The following is a 20,095-nucleotide window of genomic DNA, read 5'->3' as shown; positions in this document are numbered from 1 at the left end:
TGTCTGAATGATCTGTTAATGCTGCTGGTCAACAGCTTTCTAGTCCATTTGTCTTTGCCCAAGGCAAGATGGGCTTGTCTGGGTTGCCTTGTGAAATACTGAGAATGCTCCTTAGTCTTGGACAAACTGCTTGATGAATTTTGCCTGTTGGGAAAAGGCCAGAAATAGAACATGGGATACTATTAGTGCTAACATAATATGCCTCTCTCTTCGCATGAGTAGAAGTGCTTTGTAAATGAAGGCAAGTATTGTTACCCTTCATTTACAAAAGAATAAATTTAGGTAAGAGAAAGTTACCTACTATAATATTCTGTAACCTTTCCATTGGTCTCTTTGTTCTTCTACTATCAGCATTGGTTATTATTAAAGTATGAAGCATATGGAAAGGAATATGTATATCATTAGTCTAATTGTACTGAGTTTTCAGTAGTGAGAAGGAAGATGCCAAGGGGTTGGGAACAAAAATTTTAGGTTCTGGAGTGTGAATTCCAAGTCAGCTCCAGGGTTTGAGCAAGTTGGTGTGTAAACATTTGACAATAACTCGGTGGGCCCCATGTGAAGTGACTTCTTTGTGACTTGTCTTGCTTCTCACTGGGGCAAATATAGCTCCATCATGGTCACTTCCACTGTAGGCAGTGTGAAAAGTGGAAAAATGAGCTTCCATCTGAGGGGTAAAGTGCAACGATGACAGCAAAATAGTAGTCGAAGGAAGTGTGCCGTGTTCATACCTGTCTTCTGCATTTCTTCTGATGAGCTGAGCACTTTCCATGGTATGTCTGCTGGCTGCTTTCTTTATGGGGCCATCCCTCTGTTTCCTCTGCAGATCTGTCAGTGAAGGAGTTGCAAGGTGAGGATCTGGTTTCTAGACCCTGGTTTGTCTTTTCAGCCACTCGGTGATGCTATTCCCTTTAATGTCACAAGCCTCTCGTGCTTCATCCTTTGTCTCCCCAGTAATCAAGAAAAACAAGTAGGTTGTATATGTATATGCTCCTCCTCTCCATGCAATTACCCTCAGTATAGGCGATTCAAGTACTGTCAGGCTCTTCAGTATGCTTCTGTAGGTCGTCTGAATCTCAGTCACACCTCTGGGCACATAGTACTTTGAGGTAAAGGGTAAGATGTGGAATAGACTTTGATTAAAAAGTGGGTTTTATGTTGCTCAGCCAACCACAGGGCCCTGGGAGAGGAAAGAAGGAGGAACAGAGCAGTAGGAGGAATATCCCTGGAAGCAGCTCCAGGCTTCCAGTTCTGTATCTCAGGCACTAACAAGCTGTCCATGGGTAGCCCTCCCTCACAAGGAGTAACACAGGGGATAGCACAACTGGAATATTCCTTATGGGGTTAGGTTAGGTAGGGAGGGCATGCAAGCCTCTCTGTAGTGGCAGCCTATATGTGTCCTCATATATACAGGCAGGCTCTCTGTTGGCATCTCTCCTTGTAAGGCAATTCTTCCCCAAAGCCAATAGCAAATCTTCCTCAGGGAGCTTTGTCTCTTGCCACACCAGAGGGAAGTGACCTGGGGCCCTCGCCTTCCCATTTCTTCCCTCTAAGCCTCCAGCTGCCTTGTTTTTCCCAGCAGGAAAGGGAGCTGGGGGTGTCTCACCTGACTGATTTCAGCCCTGTGCTCTCCTCTCTCTAGGCAGTCCCAGCCCACGGTGGTGCCATGCCATGTGCCTCAGTGACCTGGGAACAGCTGTTCTCATTGGTGGAGAAGGTGCTGATCAGCAGCCCTGCAAGGATGCATTCTGGAAGATGGAAATTGGTGGGAACTTCAGGGCTATCAAAAACAATGGGAGCAGTGGGACCTGAGGACAACTCATGCAAGGTGGGAGGGGGTACTCAGGGGTTTCTGCGAAGGTGCCATGTCTCCTAACATGGGTCACCAGGCTGAGTTGACAATATAGGCTGCCATGAGAGTCTGTGAAGTTGTGTGTGAGAGCCTTCCAGGAGCTAAGGTATAAGTTCTCGAAAGAGTTGGGTGAATTTTAAAGGGTACACAGTCTGTGTGTTGTTACTTGTGGAGAATCATGAAATACCATTCCAGTGCCTTGCACCTTTCTGCATCTCACTGATCCTCTCTTCCACCTTACTATTCCCCACCTAGTTAGTGTTCTCCTGCATTACTTACACAGAAACATTTCTGTACAAGTCTCCTCTAACCCTGAATCAAAGGGGAGGAAGAGAAGAAGGGAGCAAGATCTTGAATACAGATTTTATGACATGTTCTTTAAATCTGGAGAAATCAAGAGCATCTCTGAACTCCTACACCATTTATCTGGTGTTGCTTCCACAGACAGTGATTTCTGGCTTCCAGTGAGTTTCCAGCTACAGAATGCCATGCCATTGTGCTTGCACGGACACACAGCTACCTATGACCCAGACACCAAGCGTATCTACATCTTTGGGGGCATAAGGGAGGACAAAACCAACAGCAGCATCTACATTCTGGACACTATCACGTGGAAATGGCTCCTTGTTGCTGTAAGTACCGCAGTTCTTCCAAGACACAAGCACAGGAAGGGTGGCAGGCCCTGCCTGAATGTGGCAATTGATATGTCCGTATCCTTATTCCAGTAGTCTTGGTCCCTTGCTCCTGCAGGTTGTCTGAGCTGCTTAGCTGGGATTGACAGATACAAAAAGGCTATGTTGAAAGGCTGCAAGCTTGGCAGAAACCAGGGGCTGTGCTTACAATGAATGAAGCAAGGTGAAAAAATGGCTGCTGCAGAGTCCTGTGCCTGACTGAGGTTGTGGGAGGGAGGTACTGTACGAGTGTCAGAGGGAAATGGCCTCTCATTTTATATGGTGCTGTTGAGAGCTGCACTGGATGCTGAGGTGAAAAGCTGATCTCAAATCGGAGACTGTTCTAAGCACAGGGACTGCTCAGAGCTCTGCAGTGTCATGTACTTGCAGGGAGTCCCATTAGCAAGGGACCATCTGTCCCTTTCCTGGCTAAGTCAGAAGATAGCTTGTACAGAATAAGCCTGGATGAGATCATTCAGTTCTCTGTTGTCTTCTGAGGAAGCTGGGCTAGAAAGTTATGTTTCTTCTGTCATCAGAGCATTCTGGTGGTGCAGAGTACTCAAATGATGTACTGCCTACCTCTGTGGCAAAGATCTGGCCAAAGAGTTCAATAAAGTGAAGACTGAGACTTGTCCAACTCACTGCATGACCCCTTTCCTATGGGTCATGCAGCAAATGAAAAAAAAAAAAAAGCACTTCTTGTGACAAATGTATGTTGAACTTTCTCCAGGCTAAAGGAAGGATGCCAGTGCTCACCTACCACAGTGCAACTATCTACTGCAAGGAGCTCTTTGTTTTTGGAGGGACTTCCTCCCAAAAGGCATCAATGGCAGTTGCACCTTGCAGCAATGTGCTCTATATCTTCAACCCAGAACATGAAATTTGGTATCAGCCCATCTTGGAAGGGGAGAAGCCTCTACCTAGGCTTGGGTGAGAGTGCTCTTATTCCAGCCCTCCAAAATAGAGCAGGAAACCTCTGCTCACTTTCCCTCCCACACCAGTGTAATTTCCTAAATATTACGTGATTGTTCTCCACTGTTTTCTTGTTAAGATAGGGCTATGTTTTGAGCAATGTGACTCCCAGTACCTCCTGTCATGAATCCTGACAGGATTCTGTCCTTGGGCTGTAGGGGATGGCAGTAGAGGCAGGTGTAGCCTGAAGCTATTGCAGGCAGCCCAATAGCAGAAGCAAAGGCTGAAACATCAGTTTTGGGAACTGCTGAGGATGCTTTGTTCACTCACTGCTTCTCTGCCCAGGCATTCAGCTACTCTACTGAAGAACAAGCTGCTGATTTTTGGGGGTCGGAGGGCTTCTCTCTACCTCAGTGACATGCACATCCTAGATCTGGGTAAGATGGCTGCCTTGGGAAGGGCTGTTCTAAGGCAGGGACTTGGAATGAGGCATGCTAGATGGGGAGGTGGCATTGATATTATAAAAACTAAGTAGACAATGGAGATGGAAAAGTCTGGGGTAAAAAAACCCACCCAACCAGCCAAAACACCTTCCTGTGGTGTGAGGGGAGGGAATGGTTAAAACAAGAAGCTGGGTAATAAGGCAGGTTGCTGATGTGGAAGAGTATGGAAGTTTTTGTCTAGTTATGAGGCTGGGATTTTTTTGACATTTCACCTGCCTTTCCCTGGCTGTCAGGTTTCATGGAGTACACACCAGTCCCTCTCCTCGCAGGACAGCCTTCCGCACGTTGGTAAGATCCTATTGCAGACTGGAAACTATCTTCTTCCTCTGTCCTCTTTGAAGCCAGGTTTGAATGGTGCTTGTGATCAGATCTAGTTGTGTATCTTTGTCCCACTAGTCAAAATACAGTGGATGGCCCCTCTGCTGTGGGACCAGAAATTCCTGTGCTATCCTAGTTGGTGCCTGTAGGGTGTGGGGGGTACATACCCCTTAGTCTTTGTTAGACTCCCTAGTCTTCTCTCCTTTCAGGCTAGGAGAAGTTTTCTGCCATGTGCTAGTGAAGTGCATTGCCTGCTGTTTGGTCTCCATAGTACCTGGAGTACGACAGACACACAGAGGAAGCAACTCTTGTACCAGGACTATGCTGTTCCTAAAGCCCTTGCCCACTAGAACAATAATCTAAATCAGACCAAAGCCCAGCTAGCCTGCTGTTGCACTCCATAGAGCAAAAACATAGGAGTTTTGATAGCTCCTTTTGAGATAACAAGGAGCTTTTCAAGCTTGATTATGGCCTGACCTGCAGAGGCAAACGAACAGCTCTTTCAGGGTTATTCAGCAAATCAGGGCAGAAAAGAAGAAGTTAACTTTCATTCTTCAGCTAAAGCCCCCACCCTCCTCCTGAAATATGCCCCCCCCCATCCATTGCTGACTGAGACAACCCCAGCAGGTTATGCTGTAGTCACCCTTTGGCTTTGCTTTGGTCATAGTTTTCATGCAGCTCTGGCTGTGTCGAACAAGAAGGTTCTCATCAGTGGAGGCTGCAATGCCATGGGAGCTCTGCAGGATGCCTTTGTCTTCCACCTAGGTGAGCTACTCTCCCTACCCATTTCCTCAGCTGAAGATGACTATGGGCTGCAGTGATGTTTCTGAACACCTAGTCTGGTCCATTTGTTTCATCCATTGCACTAGGAACAGGCTTGTCAATATTGATTGCCCCTTTCTCCTTCAGATACTCTTTCATGGAGCACGGTGATCCACCATGACCTCTGCTCTGTGCCCCGAGCTGGCCATACATTGCTTGACCTGACTCCTGCCTGCCTGAATGATGTGGACAAGGAGAATAAAAAGGAGTACAACCTGCACACAGTGTTGGTCTTTGGGGGCTCCAACTGTGCTGGGACTTTTTACAACAGCACAGTCAAGACCCAGCTGGACCTAGGATAATGCAGAATACTCAGAATAAGCCTGGAACAGCAAAGGCTCTTCACCAGCCTGAATACAGGCATGGACTGCAATAAATGAGTCCAAGCAATGTGGCAGTCCAAGTATCTATATGTAGGTGAATGCTGTCATGACACAAGAGATCACGGGTTTGTAAAGTCTTTCTGAAGGCTGTGGGTATTTCCCTTTTAGGGTAGCTAAGCCAGCATTGGACTGGCAGAAATTCCCTCTGATGTCGCTGGCTTTGGTATGTGGGCTTGGGTGTCAAAACATTCAGTGGGATCTGAGCTGAGCCTGCAGAGGAACACAGTCACATGCTTCTGGGTTTCCCTTCTTGCCCTACAGGTTTTGGGGCTGGAATTCCCAGGATGCTTTCAGCTCTGAAGGTAACTCAAGTTTTATTTGGGATGAGTGCAATGGGATTTACTCCTGCTGCTTGGTAAGTCCTCCCAGTGAAAGTAAAAGCACGATTCAGGTTTGGAGGAAATCTGGGGTGGAATTCCCTTGGGCAATAACCTGCAGCAGTGTTAGGAAAACACCTAGGGCAGTGTCTGAGGATGGTAAAAGGAAGAGAACGCTATCATTTTCAGTGTATGGGAGAGAGCTGGTTGTGTCTTGCCAGCTGTGGCACAACCACCTAGCTTTGCTCTAGAGAGACCTTTTATTCTAAATTCCGCAAGACTGCTGCTAGACAGAAGAGGTACAAATCAACTGTCCTTGGTAGTAATTCACTTGTCATTGCAAGGGGTGGCAGTGTTGCTGAGTGTTTGCTCTTTCAAGACCTGTGAGACCCAACAAGGGTTAGGATTAAGCTGTCTCCTGTCAGAGACTAGCTCTGTTTATATCCATTATATCCACTGCCGATTATGCCATAGCTCTGTGGCAGCTGCAATAACAAGCAGGCCTGCTAGATTAGCAGCACACTGTTACACTAGTTCCCTGTTGCTCTTTCTGTAGACAGTAAAGAAGTCCTATGGGGAGTCCAAAATTGGCGCAATACCTCACAGCTGTCTGTAGCCACATTCCCCAACTCAAAGCCATACAAAGGGGACTTGTGATAATTATGAATCCTTCTGCTTTAATCTGCTCCATGGAGATACATCAGATAGAAAAAACATAGCCAGAAGTAGCTGCAAGCTTTCCGGCACAGGCATAGCTCCTATAAGTCATCCAGGCTACTTCTAGGTCTTCTGTTCTTCTTCCCACCCAAATGAAAGTGAGGCAATAGTACTAGGGCTTCCTGATGGCAGTGAAGTCCTACTCAAGCTGTAGCTGTTTTCTTCATTGACACTCCAGTTTACTTGATTTAATGAGTAGGACAGGACTTCAAGCTCGTAGCTCTGCAGGAGTATCTGGCTGCCGGGATGGGTGGCTTACTTTGAATGCCTCTAACTCCAGAAGAGCTTTGTTTATTCTGGTTATTGTAGGATAAGGACCCATGTCCACTTTGAATCTGCAAAAGGAAAAGAATTGGTGATGAACTATGAGTTGGATAGCCAGTGCAGCAGTGAGCAGAACAGCAGTGCGCTGTGTCTTCCCAGTATGGGAGAATCTTACAATGCAAATATACATTTGCATTAAGAGAAAAGGTTCATCCCTGTAGGTTTAAAAACAGATGCTAGAGGAAAGGCTAGTTTTTCCGTCATCATTGGGCTTTACATAGTGTGCAGTACAGGGTAAGAAGGCACTATGCTTTTCCTGGAAATCATGCAACCACTACTTGCATAGGTTTAAGGCCTTCAACAAATAGATTAATCTTTCCCCACTGTGCAGTGTAAATGTAGGGCAAACAGGGAGAGAGGACATGGCAATGCAGGCAACCTTAACTTTCCTAAGGATACAGATCAGGTTTCCCCCAGGGCCCTCCGAGAAGACAGCACAGCTCCTTATTTCCAAGAGCTTCCAAAAGAGACAGTATTTATGGCATTGTAAAACTAATGCCGAGAAGAATCCATAGCTGGATAGGGCAGGCAGGAGGGATGCTTTTGTAACAGGCACAAGGTGCAGCAGAAGGTAAACTCTGACAGGCCAGGACAAGGGGTAGGTGCCCTTGAAGAGTTCCTCAAGCTTAGCCTTGCTTACCTTTCGGCATTGGAAACTTGAGGCACCAAGCACAGATCAGCCATGGAAACCTGTAAATGTAGCAGAGAAAAGGGGTCAGAGTATGAGCCTGTCCCATCATTCTTCATTGTGGTGGCAGGCTTTGAGAGCAGGATAGAAATTATGGTATTGGCCAGTATAGAGGAGTTGTCATGACAATCTTATTCTTTAATCCAGCATTAATAACATGACAGTGGTACAAGGAAAGGAACTTACAGCAGTCACTAGTAGAAAAAGCCATTAGCCTTTAGGGAGCTTCACATTTACCAGCTGATCATGACAACCTCAAGGACACAATGCTCTATGGCAACTGCCTCTGAGCAAACAAGTCTGCTGGCAAGCTGCAGAGGAAGGTGATGGAAGGAGGGGAAAGTTTGCATGGCTGGGAAAAGATGAGTAAATTTTGCTTGTTTGCATTGCAGAAGTATCGGGCAGCTCCTGCCAATGTCAAGACATGATACATGATAGTGCCTTCAGACACAGGCCCGGGGACTCGCAATCTGAAAAGAACCAAGAACAGTACAGCTAACTGCTTATCTGCACAGTGGCAGCTGCCCTCACCCTACTCCCCATGTCACAAAGCCCTGGGTGCCTTTTACCAGCATAAGATCATGTAATTAGTCTTTGCCCATCAAAAGGCTCCAGTTCCATAATGCTCCTACTAGGCAATTCTCTGCACCACAGGATATTGCAGGACCCTTCCTTTTTTTTTTCCTGAGGTCTTATAGAAAAGATCCAATTGCCTACCAAACAGGACTACTAAATGGAAGAGGTCTGAGTGGCCTTTAATTTGGTAAGGGTCAGAACAGCTTGTATGTGAGCAATCTGAAAGCTGACCATGTTAAAATTGGTCAGACAGTGCAGAAAAATACAACTTGGTTAAAGGTTCCACTAAGCAGAGCTAAGAAATGAACCTGTGTTTCTTGAGCCAAGCTTTGATCTTATGACAGGACACTTTGCACTCCAGATCTCTTAAAGATGAAATATATATAAGCTGTTTCCCCATCCTCTAGTAGCAGTCAGATCCTAGATACAGCTGCAGAATCTGGCTATCAGCAGGTTACAGGCAGGGACAAGTCAACATCTCCGTAACTATTTGCAAGTCAGTAATGGCCTAAGTAGGATCCATGCAGCTTTTTCTTATGGCGAATGCACCACATGCAACTCCAATCACAGAACGGGATTGTGCTGTGTCTCCACAACTAATTTCCTTTCTTATTTTATGGAATACATACTGGAGTTTTCAGTTCTCCAGTGGTTTGTAATGTTTGCTCAGATACTTACTTCATCCCCCACACAGTAGTGACCAGCAGTGTGCTGCAGAATCTGCTCAAGTGCTGTCAAGAAAGGTGGTACACTGGTGTGAGACGTTAGAAACTCATTTGAAAGGGACACCAAAGACCCTTCACACTGGGCACTATGAATAAAGGCATTTTGATCCTAAGCTGAGTATGAAAAATGGGCAATTTGGGGCAGAGCCTAAAAGTAACAGATATTGTACAACAACATAGTTATGGGAGTTTTCAGGATCAGTTTGTGTCTGTCCAGAAGAGAAGATGGGCCTGCCACTGCAGCACATGTAGGAAAGGGTTTTGAGGAAACAAAAAGCACCCTATTTCTCTTGGGGAGGTAAAAAAATACTGTGCTACTTACTAGATTCTGTGGGAGTTTGCCATCAGATACCTTTTGTCTGATTACAAAAGCATATAAATATAGACTGACAGAACCTTTAAGCAAAAGGTACTAATTTGGAAGCAGCTGGGTGGAAGGGAGAAGTGCTGTCAGCCCTTGTGCTTCAGGGACAATCAACTGCTGTGGTGTACAGGATGACCCTAGGCTTCCCCTCTTCCATATGCAGCAGTGGAAGAACCCTATGGACAGCATCTTTCCTCTGAGAGCTTGAAGAACTACCAATCCTTAGGAAGAGACTCTGGGCAGAAAGAGTGCCATCTCTGCACCAGCCCAGGAAGATCTGTTTTTCTGCTTGTAGAGGAAAGTCGGACCCCAGCGGTGCAGCGTTTTGAAGGGTCAGCTGAAATGATGATATTTTTGGATGTGGGACTTGCCTTGAAAGCCAGATGCGATGCAGTTCTGAGCCCATTCAGTTTTTTTATCCCCTATTTGTTTCAGGACTTTCAGGTTCTGCAAAGATAAGCAATCTCAAGGTTAGACTGACTGCTGCTGGCAGGATCTTGCCCATGGCCTCATCCAGTGGAAGAGAAGGGAGATAAGTTGCCAAGTCTGAACCCCCAGCCTGAGTTCAGCCTGCTGGGTCAGCCCTGACCTCACCCTCACCAAATCATGCACCCTGCTGTACCTCTGATTTGGGACTGTCCTGTAACAGCTGCCAGGGTATCTATCCCTTTGCCTCTGCCCTTTGGATCGGTCAGTTGTCTTCTTCCTAAAACATCGTAGACCCAGCAGTAGAACCATATGGGTTCAGCTGTTTCTGGAAAGAACCCTGGGGTGCTACACATTTTCTTTGTAGGAAATAACTGTATTGTTGCCATTGGCAGATCAGGCAGAGGCTAAGCAGAAATTCCATCTGCCAACACACAGTCAAGGTCTGCCAGACTACTGGCTGGCAACAATTTAAAGATACTGAATTTTTCAGAGATCTTGCAGACTTCTGGAAACCCATCCTGGCTTTTACATTTGCATGGATATGACAAGGCAATACCTGGAGTGGCTGAATGCCAGAGACAATGTGATCGGCAATCATTCTGACTTGAGCTCTCTTCTTTGGATCTTGGGGCAGGAGCCTGGGGGTAGGATGGGTGTCTTCTAGGTAATGAATTATAGCTAGCTGTAATTAACAAAGAGGTAAGGGGAGGTTATTGGAAAGCTACGGAAAAGCTCACATTCTTAATACCTGGGGGAGGATTGCTGATCCAAGAGAATACAACAGCTTTTTCATGAAGTTTGTTACTGATCCAAGCAACAGAATATCCCTTTTGATGTCCACTTGGGGCCTTTTTGTCATTTAGCCCAGCTGTAATTTCAGGCAAATCTGGCACAGCCATCTAAGTCAGATTATAAACTGGTCAGTGAAAAGTAGAGTTACGAACCAAAGCTGAATTTAGCTTATGTCATTGACAGGAGTTTCCCAGCAGAGTCTATGTGCTATTTCTGCCCCCAAGTGGGTTTGTTTATCATAAATCCCATCTCTTTTCCAAGGTACAAATGAGAGTGTGGGGGGAAAAAAATGGGGCAGAGCCATCCCCTCCAGGCTGGGCAGCAGGCTGGAGTGAATGGTTAACAGGGATGTAGCTAGTAACTCACTGATTGAGAAAGGGTGATGCCATCAATTTTCAAGGCTGGTACTTGCTGCATTGGATTCACTGCCTTGAATTCAGCAGAAAACTGTGGAAACAAACCCTGAGATTACTGCAACAAGAAATTCTGTGTTTTCCTCCTCTAAACCAACCCAGTTATTTTTTTTTTTAACCTGGCTTTTCTCTCTACCTCAGTACTAATAGTTGCAGTACTATTAGCTGTACTGATAGCCTACAGCAAACTCACTGGGGCTCACGGATCTGCATCCACGGTCAGACTTCCTTACCTCTTGATAAACTGTCAATACAAGCCCAGGATGGGTGGTACTGCAGCAGTGTCATTATTACTGTTACAGTTCTCCAACTCTACCTTAGCCCATACTGGCACATCATGCTGGTGGTGCTACTAGGCACACAACTCCCCATTATGGCCCCCCAAATAAGTTCTTAGGGAAGATCTCTTCTGGCAACCCACTCTTTCCTTTGGCAGGCCCTTTGAGGGGCTCAACTGGCTGCAACTATGAATTACAGAGAAGTGGTGAGGAATTCAGTGACTTCGCCTGTGAACTTTCTAGTGCTAATCACAACTCTTCTCATGATCCCCAAGTTCACTACCCCTGGAAAAAGCGATGGTAGATACACCCTTACCTGCTGCCCCCCATCCTTGAGGAGGTTCACTGGCACCAGGTCATACGAAATCCCTTTCAGAGCAAGCGCTAGGGAGAGCAGAGTGTACAGCTTCAGACATGCACAGAGACCAGTTTCATTGATAATGGGCTCAGGGAAATCCCACCATCTCCATGTGAAGAAAGAATGGTGTTTAAACCAAAAAAGACCCTATCCTTCAGGAAAGGTGGCCTCAGTCCACTGAGAAGATAGTGCTCTGGCAAATGAAGGACCAAAGCACTAAAGATTAGTACTGGTAAAACAAGTGCATTTTCCAACATAAGCTTTGCCACTCTTTGCAGCACAGCCTGTCCTGATTTGGCTTAGAGAGGGCAGGGAGCCCCGTGCTCACCTGCAAAACCTTGCTTAAGATTGTCTCAGTACAAACAGGGACCATTCCCAGCCCTGCTCAGCAATCAAGACCTTGCAATTTCAAGACCAGAGTCTGAGGCAGTATCTCTGTAAAAACAAAGTGTAGAGCCCCTCTAGAAAATGTGGAAGAAACAGCCATCTGCATCACACTGGTTTTACAAAACGATTATTTCCCTCTTAACTAGCTGTAGGCTGAGCAAAGCCCTCCTGTCTGTTCTGCTTTCCTCTCGATCCAGGTGAAGTGTGCTATTCCCTTTCCTCTCACTGGGGAAAGTGCCTCACTGTTCCAGGTTCATGTTTGTTGTTCTCTCAATAAGTGATTGATTAATCAGATTAGTGAAGGGGAGGATACTGCAAAAACACCAAGATAGCGAAAGAAAGATCAACACTAGATCTTACCGATTCTCACTCTCCAAGAGCAGGAACTTCGGAAATAGCTATAAAGTATTGGCTGAGAAGAGAAAGAGAGATAGAGTGGTTATTTGGTGAGAAGACCTTAGTTTTGTAAGGAGAACAACACATGAACAGAAGGCATTTCAAGAACTGTAAGACAGAGAAGCACAATGCTTTGGGGAGAGAAGGCTCCTTCCTGAAAGTGTTCTGGGTGTACAGGTAATATCACTGTCTCTCACGCTGGCCCTCTGAATATTTAGTTGCACCTGATGTTTCCAGCAGTGCACAAGTGTCCTTAGAATTCTTTCTTACAAAGCTTTCCTCTTTGTCCCTACTGGATGTTGCTGACTTCTATCCCATCTTAGATCTTTGAAACAAATTCCCCACACATTGTGCCAAGCACCTGCACTGGGTGTTCGCGTGGCATTAAGATAGCTTTTCCAGCTATTGAGGGCAGGGCCAGGCCTCTTTCCAAACAAGAAGAGCTTCTGCTGTTTGAGATGAAGGCCAAGAAGGCAGACAATTAATCTCTACTTTATCTCTAGCATTGAGGCAGCTTTCCTGGATGCTTCCTCCCTGTCCAAGCTCTCACCTTTTCAGATGCCATGGTCAGTGTGTGCAATCTACTCCATGAAGTAAAACCAATCTTTTCACTTTCCCTTTTAACTCAGTGGGAATGGGGGAAGGTTTATCTCATAAAGCCAATGAGAAAGGACTATGCTCACAAATCCATGCCCAGAACACAAAAACCAGCCAGTCAGATTCAATCTGGAGCAACAGCAGACAGCTGCATCCACATCCCCTTGTGCTGTAGCCCAGCCTTGATATCAGAACCATTAATCAGCTCTCAGGTTGGAAGCATATTTAGGAACCATCCTTATCTCCCTAGCTGTTTGTCCCGAAATAAATAAGGTATCTAGAGAGCCTGTCAGGCACCCCGCAGTTGCCAGTGCAGAAATACAGATAGCCCTGGGAAACGAAACACGGAAACTAAAGCCACATGCAGAATTTCTGTTTCACTAGGGAACCACTGCCAGCTCTCTGAACAGGGGCTGCCTTTACTCCTGTAGCCCTCCTCCCATTAGTACCAGCAGGCGCAGATGGTTTTCTATGTTGCAGGTCTGTGACCTGCTACTCTGCTCCCAGGCCAACTTTGTGTAAAATACAAAGCTATCTTCTTTCCACATGGGAAATTGGTATTCATGCGTGTCTCTTTCTCTGTATCTCCACCCTCCCAAAATGCATAGAAATGATACCAGAGACTGACAGCAAGGCAGAAAAAGGCAGGGATATCCTCACTGACAGACTATCTTGTCAACAGAAAACCAGAGACACCCTGAGGATCTCTATGCTCCAGTCCTCTGTAAACTTGATGCTTCTTTTATAGTGTAGATTGGTTCAAACAACTTTAAATGAGGTATGCATTTGATTAAATTACTGTAGTCGAAGTTTACTGGAGAAACGGCTTTTAAGTGAGGAGGGAAGTAATGCCAGTATTGACAACATTTTCATATACAAGGTTATTTCCTGGTTTTCTTTAATTCTCTTCTTCTGGAATCTGGGCATTAGAAATCTTAGCTGTGCCTTTTATTTTCAAATGTCCAGCCTGCTGGCCTGCAGGGAAAGAAACATCAAAAGGGAAACATAAAGCATTCATGACATGCTATTTTTACCTGTTTTCCCTGGGGACCTTGCTGATTTTTTTGCTCAGAAATTCGTGTCCTCCATCACATCTGTTTTGGACTCTCGCCTCTCAGCTGGCAGAGACATTTATCCTGATCTCTTCGTGTTCTTTGTTGTTTTTGCAGCCTGTGCTAAATTGTGCTAAGCTAATTGCTTTGTTCTATGATTTCAAGGCCCTGGGGGATCTCACCAAAAAAGAACACAAAACAACTCATCCCTTAGCTTGAAAATGTGTCTCCAGAGTCTGGGGCCTGGAGTGATCGCTTAAGTTTATGCTGTTTTGCTCCCTGCAGAAGGGCAGACCACAGGCAGAACAATCAGCTAAGCAAAGACTACAGACAGTGAGTGTTTGTTCTCAGTGGACAGGTTCACTGAGACACAGTGACATTCTATCTAGTCTTCCCTGGAGGAAGAGCTGATCACAAGGCAGGGAAGTAGTGGGGAAGAACTGTCTCCACTTACAACCTCATGAAGTACGGGGTTGTAAGTGGAGTTAATCCCCTTAAACTGCAGGTTAGACTGGTTAGAACCGGGAAGTTAGGAGGACAACATTTGTTTGACGTCTACTAAGATTTCTGGTTTGGTTCTGCTTTCATTTCCAGTATCAGTGCTGCACTGAGGAAAATTTGGGCCTAAGGCCCAATCCAGAGTAAAAATCTGGGAAATGCATTTCACTGATAAGGAAGATAGAAGAGGCACCCTTAACTGTGTGTGTGGAGCTCTCAGGTTTCCAAGCCTGTCTGCTTTAGTATGGTTTCTGGATATCAACCTCTTTCCAGGCTATATTCAGGATGCACTTGGAAACACAAAATCTTTCACCTGTTTCTTGAGACACAAGAGAGAAAACTGCTCCTTGGAGGCTTGCACAGGGGAAACCTCGGTGTCTGAAAGGCATTGCTTGTATTATGCTGGGTTAAAACATCAAGGCATAAGCAGCAGTGGGTTTCTGTATCCCTGCAGCGGGTGTTGACATTAACAGCTCAACTTACTATCAGTTAACTGTTAACTTACTACTGTAAGCAACCACCACCACTGCTTTGAAAAGCATTAGTTTTATTTAGCGTGCGGACAAATTCCTTGCTTTCCACTGAGACACAGAGCTGGGTGCAGCCCGGAACTGCGCGAACCTGTTTAAAAGACGCCGTGCACGGCGGTGCAGACCTCGCGGTCACCGCCACCCCGGCTTTCCCGAGGAGGCCGGGCCAGCAGAGCCCGTACCGCGCAAGGCCCGGCCCTGCCGGCCCAGAGCAGAGAGCCTCCGCGCCAAGCCTTGCTTCCTCTAGCTCTGGCTCAGCCACAGCGCCCCGCTCCCTTCCCGCCCGGCGGGCACGCTCCGCACAGAGCCCGGAGGCCGCGTACCTTCGGTGCGGCAGAGATCATCCTGCTCCGCGACCCTCCGCGGGTGCTGCAGTGTCGGCCCCGCCCCGGCAGGGCCCTCCCTTCGCCCGCGGGCTCGACCGCTGCCGCGGCAGCGGCCGCCGCTGCAGGACTACATCTCCATGCGTGCCCCGCGGCCCGTTCGCCCGCCCCGGACTCCGTATCCTGAGCTGCGCCGCTCCCGGCCCGGTGCTGCGGGTATCACAACCCTGCGGATGCCGGCAGCGGGGCGAGGCCAGGCCGAACCGGCCCCTCCGCGGCAGCGGGAGCCCCGCCGGCTGCCGCCACACTCCTCCGCCCTTCCCGCGGCGGCTCTGGCCCTCGTCATCCTCCTCAGCTTTGCCTCCCGCTTTCACCGCCTGGCGGAGCCGCCGCACGTCTGGTACGGGCCGGGGCGGGGCCTGTGCCCGGGATCGGCGGGCCTAGCCCGGGCCGGGCCAAGCCCCTGTTTGTGGGTGGGTGTCTGCCGCCTCTCCCTAGAGCGGAGATCTTCCAGCATGCGCACGGCGAACGTGTTTATTGTAGGCAGGTGGTGGAGCGGGATCCAGGCGGTGAGGGCAGTGAGGAACCGTTGTGTTCTCTGGCCAGCCCGCTGCCGGCTCCGGCCCCGGCCCCGCTCCCGTCGCTGCTCTCGGGACGTGTTACAGGGGGAAGGCCCAGTATTGAGCAGGCATCTTTGGGGATCTGTGGGTTGCAGGCTGACTTTTTAACACCCCTTAGCACAATTTGGAATCGGAAGGGTAGGCTAGAGATTGTGAAGTGCCAGTATCAAGCTCTTTAGAAAGGACCCTGCCTTAAATATCTGAAGTACTCCTCATGATTTCCTAGTGTATGGCACATATCCTATATGATGAAAAGCATAAGTAAGATGCTTCTTGGGGTTTTTACTGTCTTCATCATTATAGCAGCTTTTTTCATTTGTTTGTTTTTAGTTGGGATGAAACTCATTTTGGGAAGATGGGAAGTTACTACATTAATCGGACCTTCTTCTTTGATGTCCATCCCCCTTTAGGGAAGGTAAACTGCTCTTCTGTTACATGTCTTAGAAGCTACAGGAATGGGCCAACAAAAGTCTTCCTCTTCCTTCTTGTTGAAGGATATAATGAATGCCAGTAGCACTCCTAACTGTTGTTGGTGTCATGGTAATCTGCATTCTGTATCCAGAACCTCAACTTGCCTATTTTTTATGAAAATACTCAGAATATGGGAAAACAAAACAGTATTGCGTGTTCAGTATTTGAAAGGCTTGAAATAAAATAATTTAATGGTTTGAAGGGGATGTGTCACAGAAGCCTGCAGTTCGAAGGAACCAGACAATTCCTCATAGCTTATGTGGAAGTGAGATTCTTACCCTGAAAAGGAAAGGACCTGAAAGAACCCTGAAAACCTTGCATTGCAATTCTGTAGTCAAAGAACTTGTTCTAGCAACAGCGTGCAGTCTTGATGAAGGTGTCTCCTCCTGCCTTGTAAAGGTTATCTTCCTGTCAGGCTGAGCCACCTTAAACTATAGGAATAGGGAGCTATGAGAGTATCTACAGAGACAGAATTGTCTTTGCTAAATCCACCGGCTGGTATTTCTCTTGAGCGTCATTCCTTATAGTCAGAAGCCAAAGTCCTGAGCCCTTCTGATCTTACCTTTAGACAAAGGACAATATATATGTCTATGAATTCTGTACAGAGACTCTTGTTTGAATTATGCGTCTGAATTAAGTATCTTCTTATCCTCTCTTATCTTCTGGGTGGAACTTGGCTTCTATAAAAATCTTACCTGCTGCTGGCTTGGATATTCCTTCCTCCAGTGACATTTCCCTGACCAGTTTTTTTGACCTCTCCTCTTCAGATGCTGATTGGACTCGCTGGCTACCTTAGTGGATATGATGGTACATTTCCTTTCCAAAAGCCAGGGGACAGATATGAGCAGCACAACTACGTGGGAATGAGAGGGGTAAGGCTCTACAGGCTGGTGTCAAGCTGTTCAGCTCTCTTGTGCTTTTCAGTACAGAGTCTTATGTCATAAGAACAGCTCTCCTGGGTCAGGTCAGAGGTCTTTTTAGCCTTGTGTCTTGTCTTTAAGCTCCTTGGAAAAGTCTTAGTGGTTGTATTGTGAATAACTCTTAATGTCTGTCTATGAGAGGCCTGACAGGTAAGAAAGTAAGGTGGTTACTGAGGCTGTTTTCTAATTAGTGGGACCACTCCTGAGCGGGACAGATATCTTGCCTGTTCTGCAAAGGGAACCTTGCTGAACTTGGGCTTCTGCTCACTCTGTTGTGCCTGACTGCTCTTCTGGGGGAAGCCAAGGATGTCAAAAAGCCAGGATCATCCACTGCCATCTGCAGTTGCCATCAACAGTGACAGTGAGCTAGTAAGCTTATGGAGCAGGGAGGGAAATTCAGAGTGGTATTCTATATGAAATCCTGGCTGAACTGCTCTAGGAATACCAAGAGCCATAAAACTGGCAGTGGATAGCACAAGCCAAGAAAAGAAACAGTGTCCAATTGCTAGTACCTAGAAAGAATAAAAACTGGAAAAGCATATTTTTTTGGTGTAGTTACTGGGTCTCCAACAATTTATGGTTCTAGATTTCCCTGAGCCAAAGGTAGGAGAAGTGCTGGAACCAGACATTAAAGAGAACAAATTTTACTGTGATGCTGCTTTCTTTTGTTTTGCTTTCTGTTCTTCCTCCTCTGACTATCCTTGGTCTCATTTGTGTAGGGGAGGTGATATTGGTATGCTAAAGATGTAAGTTACGGGTGTATTTTGTTCTCAGTTCTCATATTCTAATATCTTGTTAGATTAAGTATGGGGGATGTGTAGTGCACCTACTTGACATATCTTTTTATAACTATGTGATGCAGTCTACTAAGAGAGTTGTTACTGACAGCTCTGCAGAACAGGCTAAGCAGCTGTCCTTATCTGAGCAGTATCTTTGTTCATTTGGCTTTTATCTGATGTCTTAAGTGAGTCAGTTCAGCTACTGCAGCATCTCCTGTTGGTATGAGTGGAAGATGAAGGAAGAGAAACGGGAGTAGTAATCACCCTGGGGAGGATTATAACTTCTCTCATGATCTTTTCCTGCAGTTCTGTGCTTTTCTTGGCTCCTGCCTGGTTCCGTTGGTGTACCTCACAGTGTTGGAACTGTCAAAGTCACTGCCAGCAGCCTTACTCACAGCTTTCATCCTTATTTTTGGTGGGTGTTCCTGCTACAGCAAAATTGAGCAGGTTAATTGTTCAGCAAATCTAATTTCTGGATTATTGTGTGTTACTTAGCCCGGGGATATTAGGGTTAGTGAAAGAGATTCCCAAAAGCAAAGTGATTCTGCTTTATATATATGAAGCTTTTTAATTGATGGTCCCCTTGAGAATTTTACAGCCTTGTTTAGTTCATAGGTACTTCTGTTATCTGAATAACCACAGCATTGGATTACATTTTGCCTCAATGCTATGAATTTTTGTAAGACAGACAGGAATGATTTTGCCCAGAAGTGAAGTACTGATGTCTCCCATATGAATTATAGAGGTATTTAACAACATTACTGGGGAAGAGTTCACAGTAAGAAATGAATAAAGTTCCTTGTTGAATTGAGCCAGGTGGAGAAATTAACATTACAGATGGAGAAACCCAAATTGGGTTTTGTGAGGACACACAGATACTGAGGTATGGAGACTTAAAATACTCAGTCATTATTTTTTTTTTTAATAGCTAATATCTGAAAAATGAGTGTTCCTTTAGCATCCACTGGCACCATGCTGGTGCCTTAGTAGGTAGAGCATTGCTGCCTGTAACACTTTCCATCTAAATGTGGAAGTTAGCAGCACTTCCCAAATGGTGTTTCATAGATACTGTTGTACTGTGTATTGAATTTTCTGTTTGTTTTGTGGGTTTTTTTTGGTGTTTTTTTGGTTTGTTTTTGTATTTGTTACCCAAGTAGAAGTTGAAATATTCTGATCTGCTGCTGTTTCTAAAATTTCCTTTATTCCCCTTGTCCTCACTATGCTGAGGAAACTGGCTTTCTGCAATCTTGGATTCACTTTGGAACTGCAAGCCTTTTTGACATTGTTGTGTTCTCTTTGCAGATACAGGCTGTATTACTTTGTCTCAATACATTCTGCTGGATCCCATTCTAATGTTCTTCCTCATGGGAGCTGTTCTGAGTATGGTGAAATGTAACAGCTGTGCAGATAGGTAAGATAAAGATGATAACTTTGTTAAATTATAGGTACTCAACTTTCTCACAGATGAAGTATTAGGACATGTTTGCCACTTGGTAGTCTGGGTGAATGGCTGATAGGTGATCACTTCAGGAAATTTGGAGGTGAAAATGGCTTATGGTAGGGGAAAAGAATTTTTAGCATGAGGATTTGTGAAACTGGGGAGAAAGTATCATGGCTGGAGTAAACGAGGAGAGATACACAGATTATTTTAGCATGAAAGGAAATTTATAGAACTGTGAATCTTGAAAATAAATGTTAAAGCTTTTTAAAGCTTGACAGGAAAGAAAGCTAGTGTAGGGTTTTGTAGGTCAGAGAAGGAGGATTGAAAGATGGATGTAACGTGTTCAAGGCTTTGGTCCTTAATGACAGAAAATATGAATTTGTTGTCTTGAACCAGTCGCTTTGTCTCCAGGCTTGAGAAACACAGCTTATCTGTGACTGTAATCTTATAAGCACTTAGAAAATCTTACTAGCTGAGGCAAATAGTATAATTTATTTGGTTTAGAAAAATTGGTACCAAAAACTTGAGGAAAGTATAGCCAGAACATTTCTGAACAAAGTAGTCAGGTTGCTGAGGATACTTTCTACAGGCCAGTCCAGAGGGGAATGGTGATTTATAGGATATGTCAAATGGCTTCTTTGC

General features: G+C 45.9%; 2 protein-coding genes across 6 annotated transcripts in view; one reads left to right on the top strand and one right to left on the bottom strand.

Annotated features, from left to right (window-relative positions):
• Window positions 1–6,441: 6,441 nt before the first annotated feature.
• GSTZ1 (glutathione S-transferase zeta 1) lies at window positions 6,442–15,376 on the bottom strand. 3 transcript variants are annotated; one of them, XM_080619861.1, is made up of 9 exons: window positions 15,223–15,376; window positions 12,187–12,238; window positions 11,398–11,465; window positions 10,757–10,837; window positions 10,155–10,280; window positions 9,541–9,616; window positions 8,759–8,811; window positions 7,457–7,506; window positions 6,442–6,827 (listed from the first exon to the last, which is right to left on the bottom strand). In XM_080619861.1, the coding sequence occupies exons 1-9, from the start codon at window positions 15,241–15,243 to the stop codon at window positions 6,701–6,703; spliced, it is 654 nt and encodes a 217-aa protein (XP_080475987.1). In that variant the 5' UTR covers window positions 15,244–15,376; the 3' UTR covers window positions 6,442–6,700. The 3 variants fall into 3 exon arrangements, with proteins under 3 accessions (XP_080475987.1, XP_080475988.1, XP_080475989.1); XM_080619862.1 differs by lacking the exon at window positions 15,223–15,376 and adding an exon at window positions 13,854–14,087; XM_080619863.1 differs by lacking the exon at window positions 12,187–12,238 and having other exon boundaries at window positions 15,223–15,287.
• POMT2 (protein O-mannosyltransferase 2) overlaps window positions 15,363–20,095 on the top strand; it is a gene marked incomplete at its 5' end in the record, with an annotated part of 30,376 nt that continues 25,643 nt past the window's right edge. For 2 of the 3 annotated variants that reach the window (XM_080619859.1, XM_080619858.1), the window contains 5 exons: window positions 15,363–15,622; window positions 16,173–16,257; window positions 17,081–17,185; window positions 18,319–18,427; window positions 19,315–19,423. In XM_080619859.1, the coding sequence (XP_080475985.1) occupies window positions 15,363–15,622; window positions 16,173–16,257; window positions 17,081–17,185; window positions 18,319–18,427; window positions 19,315–19,423 (668 nt within the window). Of the gene's footprint in view, window positions 15,696–16,172; window positions 16,258–17,080; window positions 17,186–18,318; window positions 18,428–19,314; window positions 19,424–20,095 lie in introns of all 3 variants that reach the window. The other variant, XM_080619860.1, reaches the window with a different exon arrangement.

The sequence above is a fragment of the Psittacula echo genome (genome assembly GCF_963264785.1).
Source record: "Psittacula echo genome assembly, chromosome: 5".
Taxonomy (NCBI): Eukaryota; Metazoa; Chordata; class Aves; order Psittaciformes; family Psittacidae; genus Psittacula; species Psittacula echo.
Note: the sequence above shows the minus strand (reverse complement) of the source record. Positions and strands in the feature narration are given on the sequence as shown.

Excerpts from the sequence above, each read along its gene's own strand:
- GSTZ1 (XM_080619861.1), bottom strand. The coding sequence starts at position 15,243 with ATGATCTCTGCCGCACCGAAG. Across the intron at positions 8,812-9,540 it reads CATCGCATCTGGCTTTCAAG|CACTTGAGCAGATTCTGCAG; the intron begins GCAAGTCCCACA and ends CTTTCTTGACAG. Across the intron at positions 7,507-8,758 it reads ACTACTGTGTGGGGGATGAA|GTTTCCATGGCTGATCTGTG; the intron begins GTAAGTATCTGA and ends CTACATTTACAG.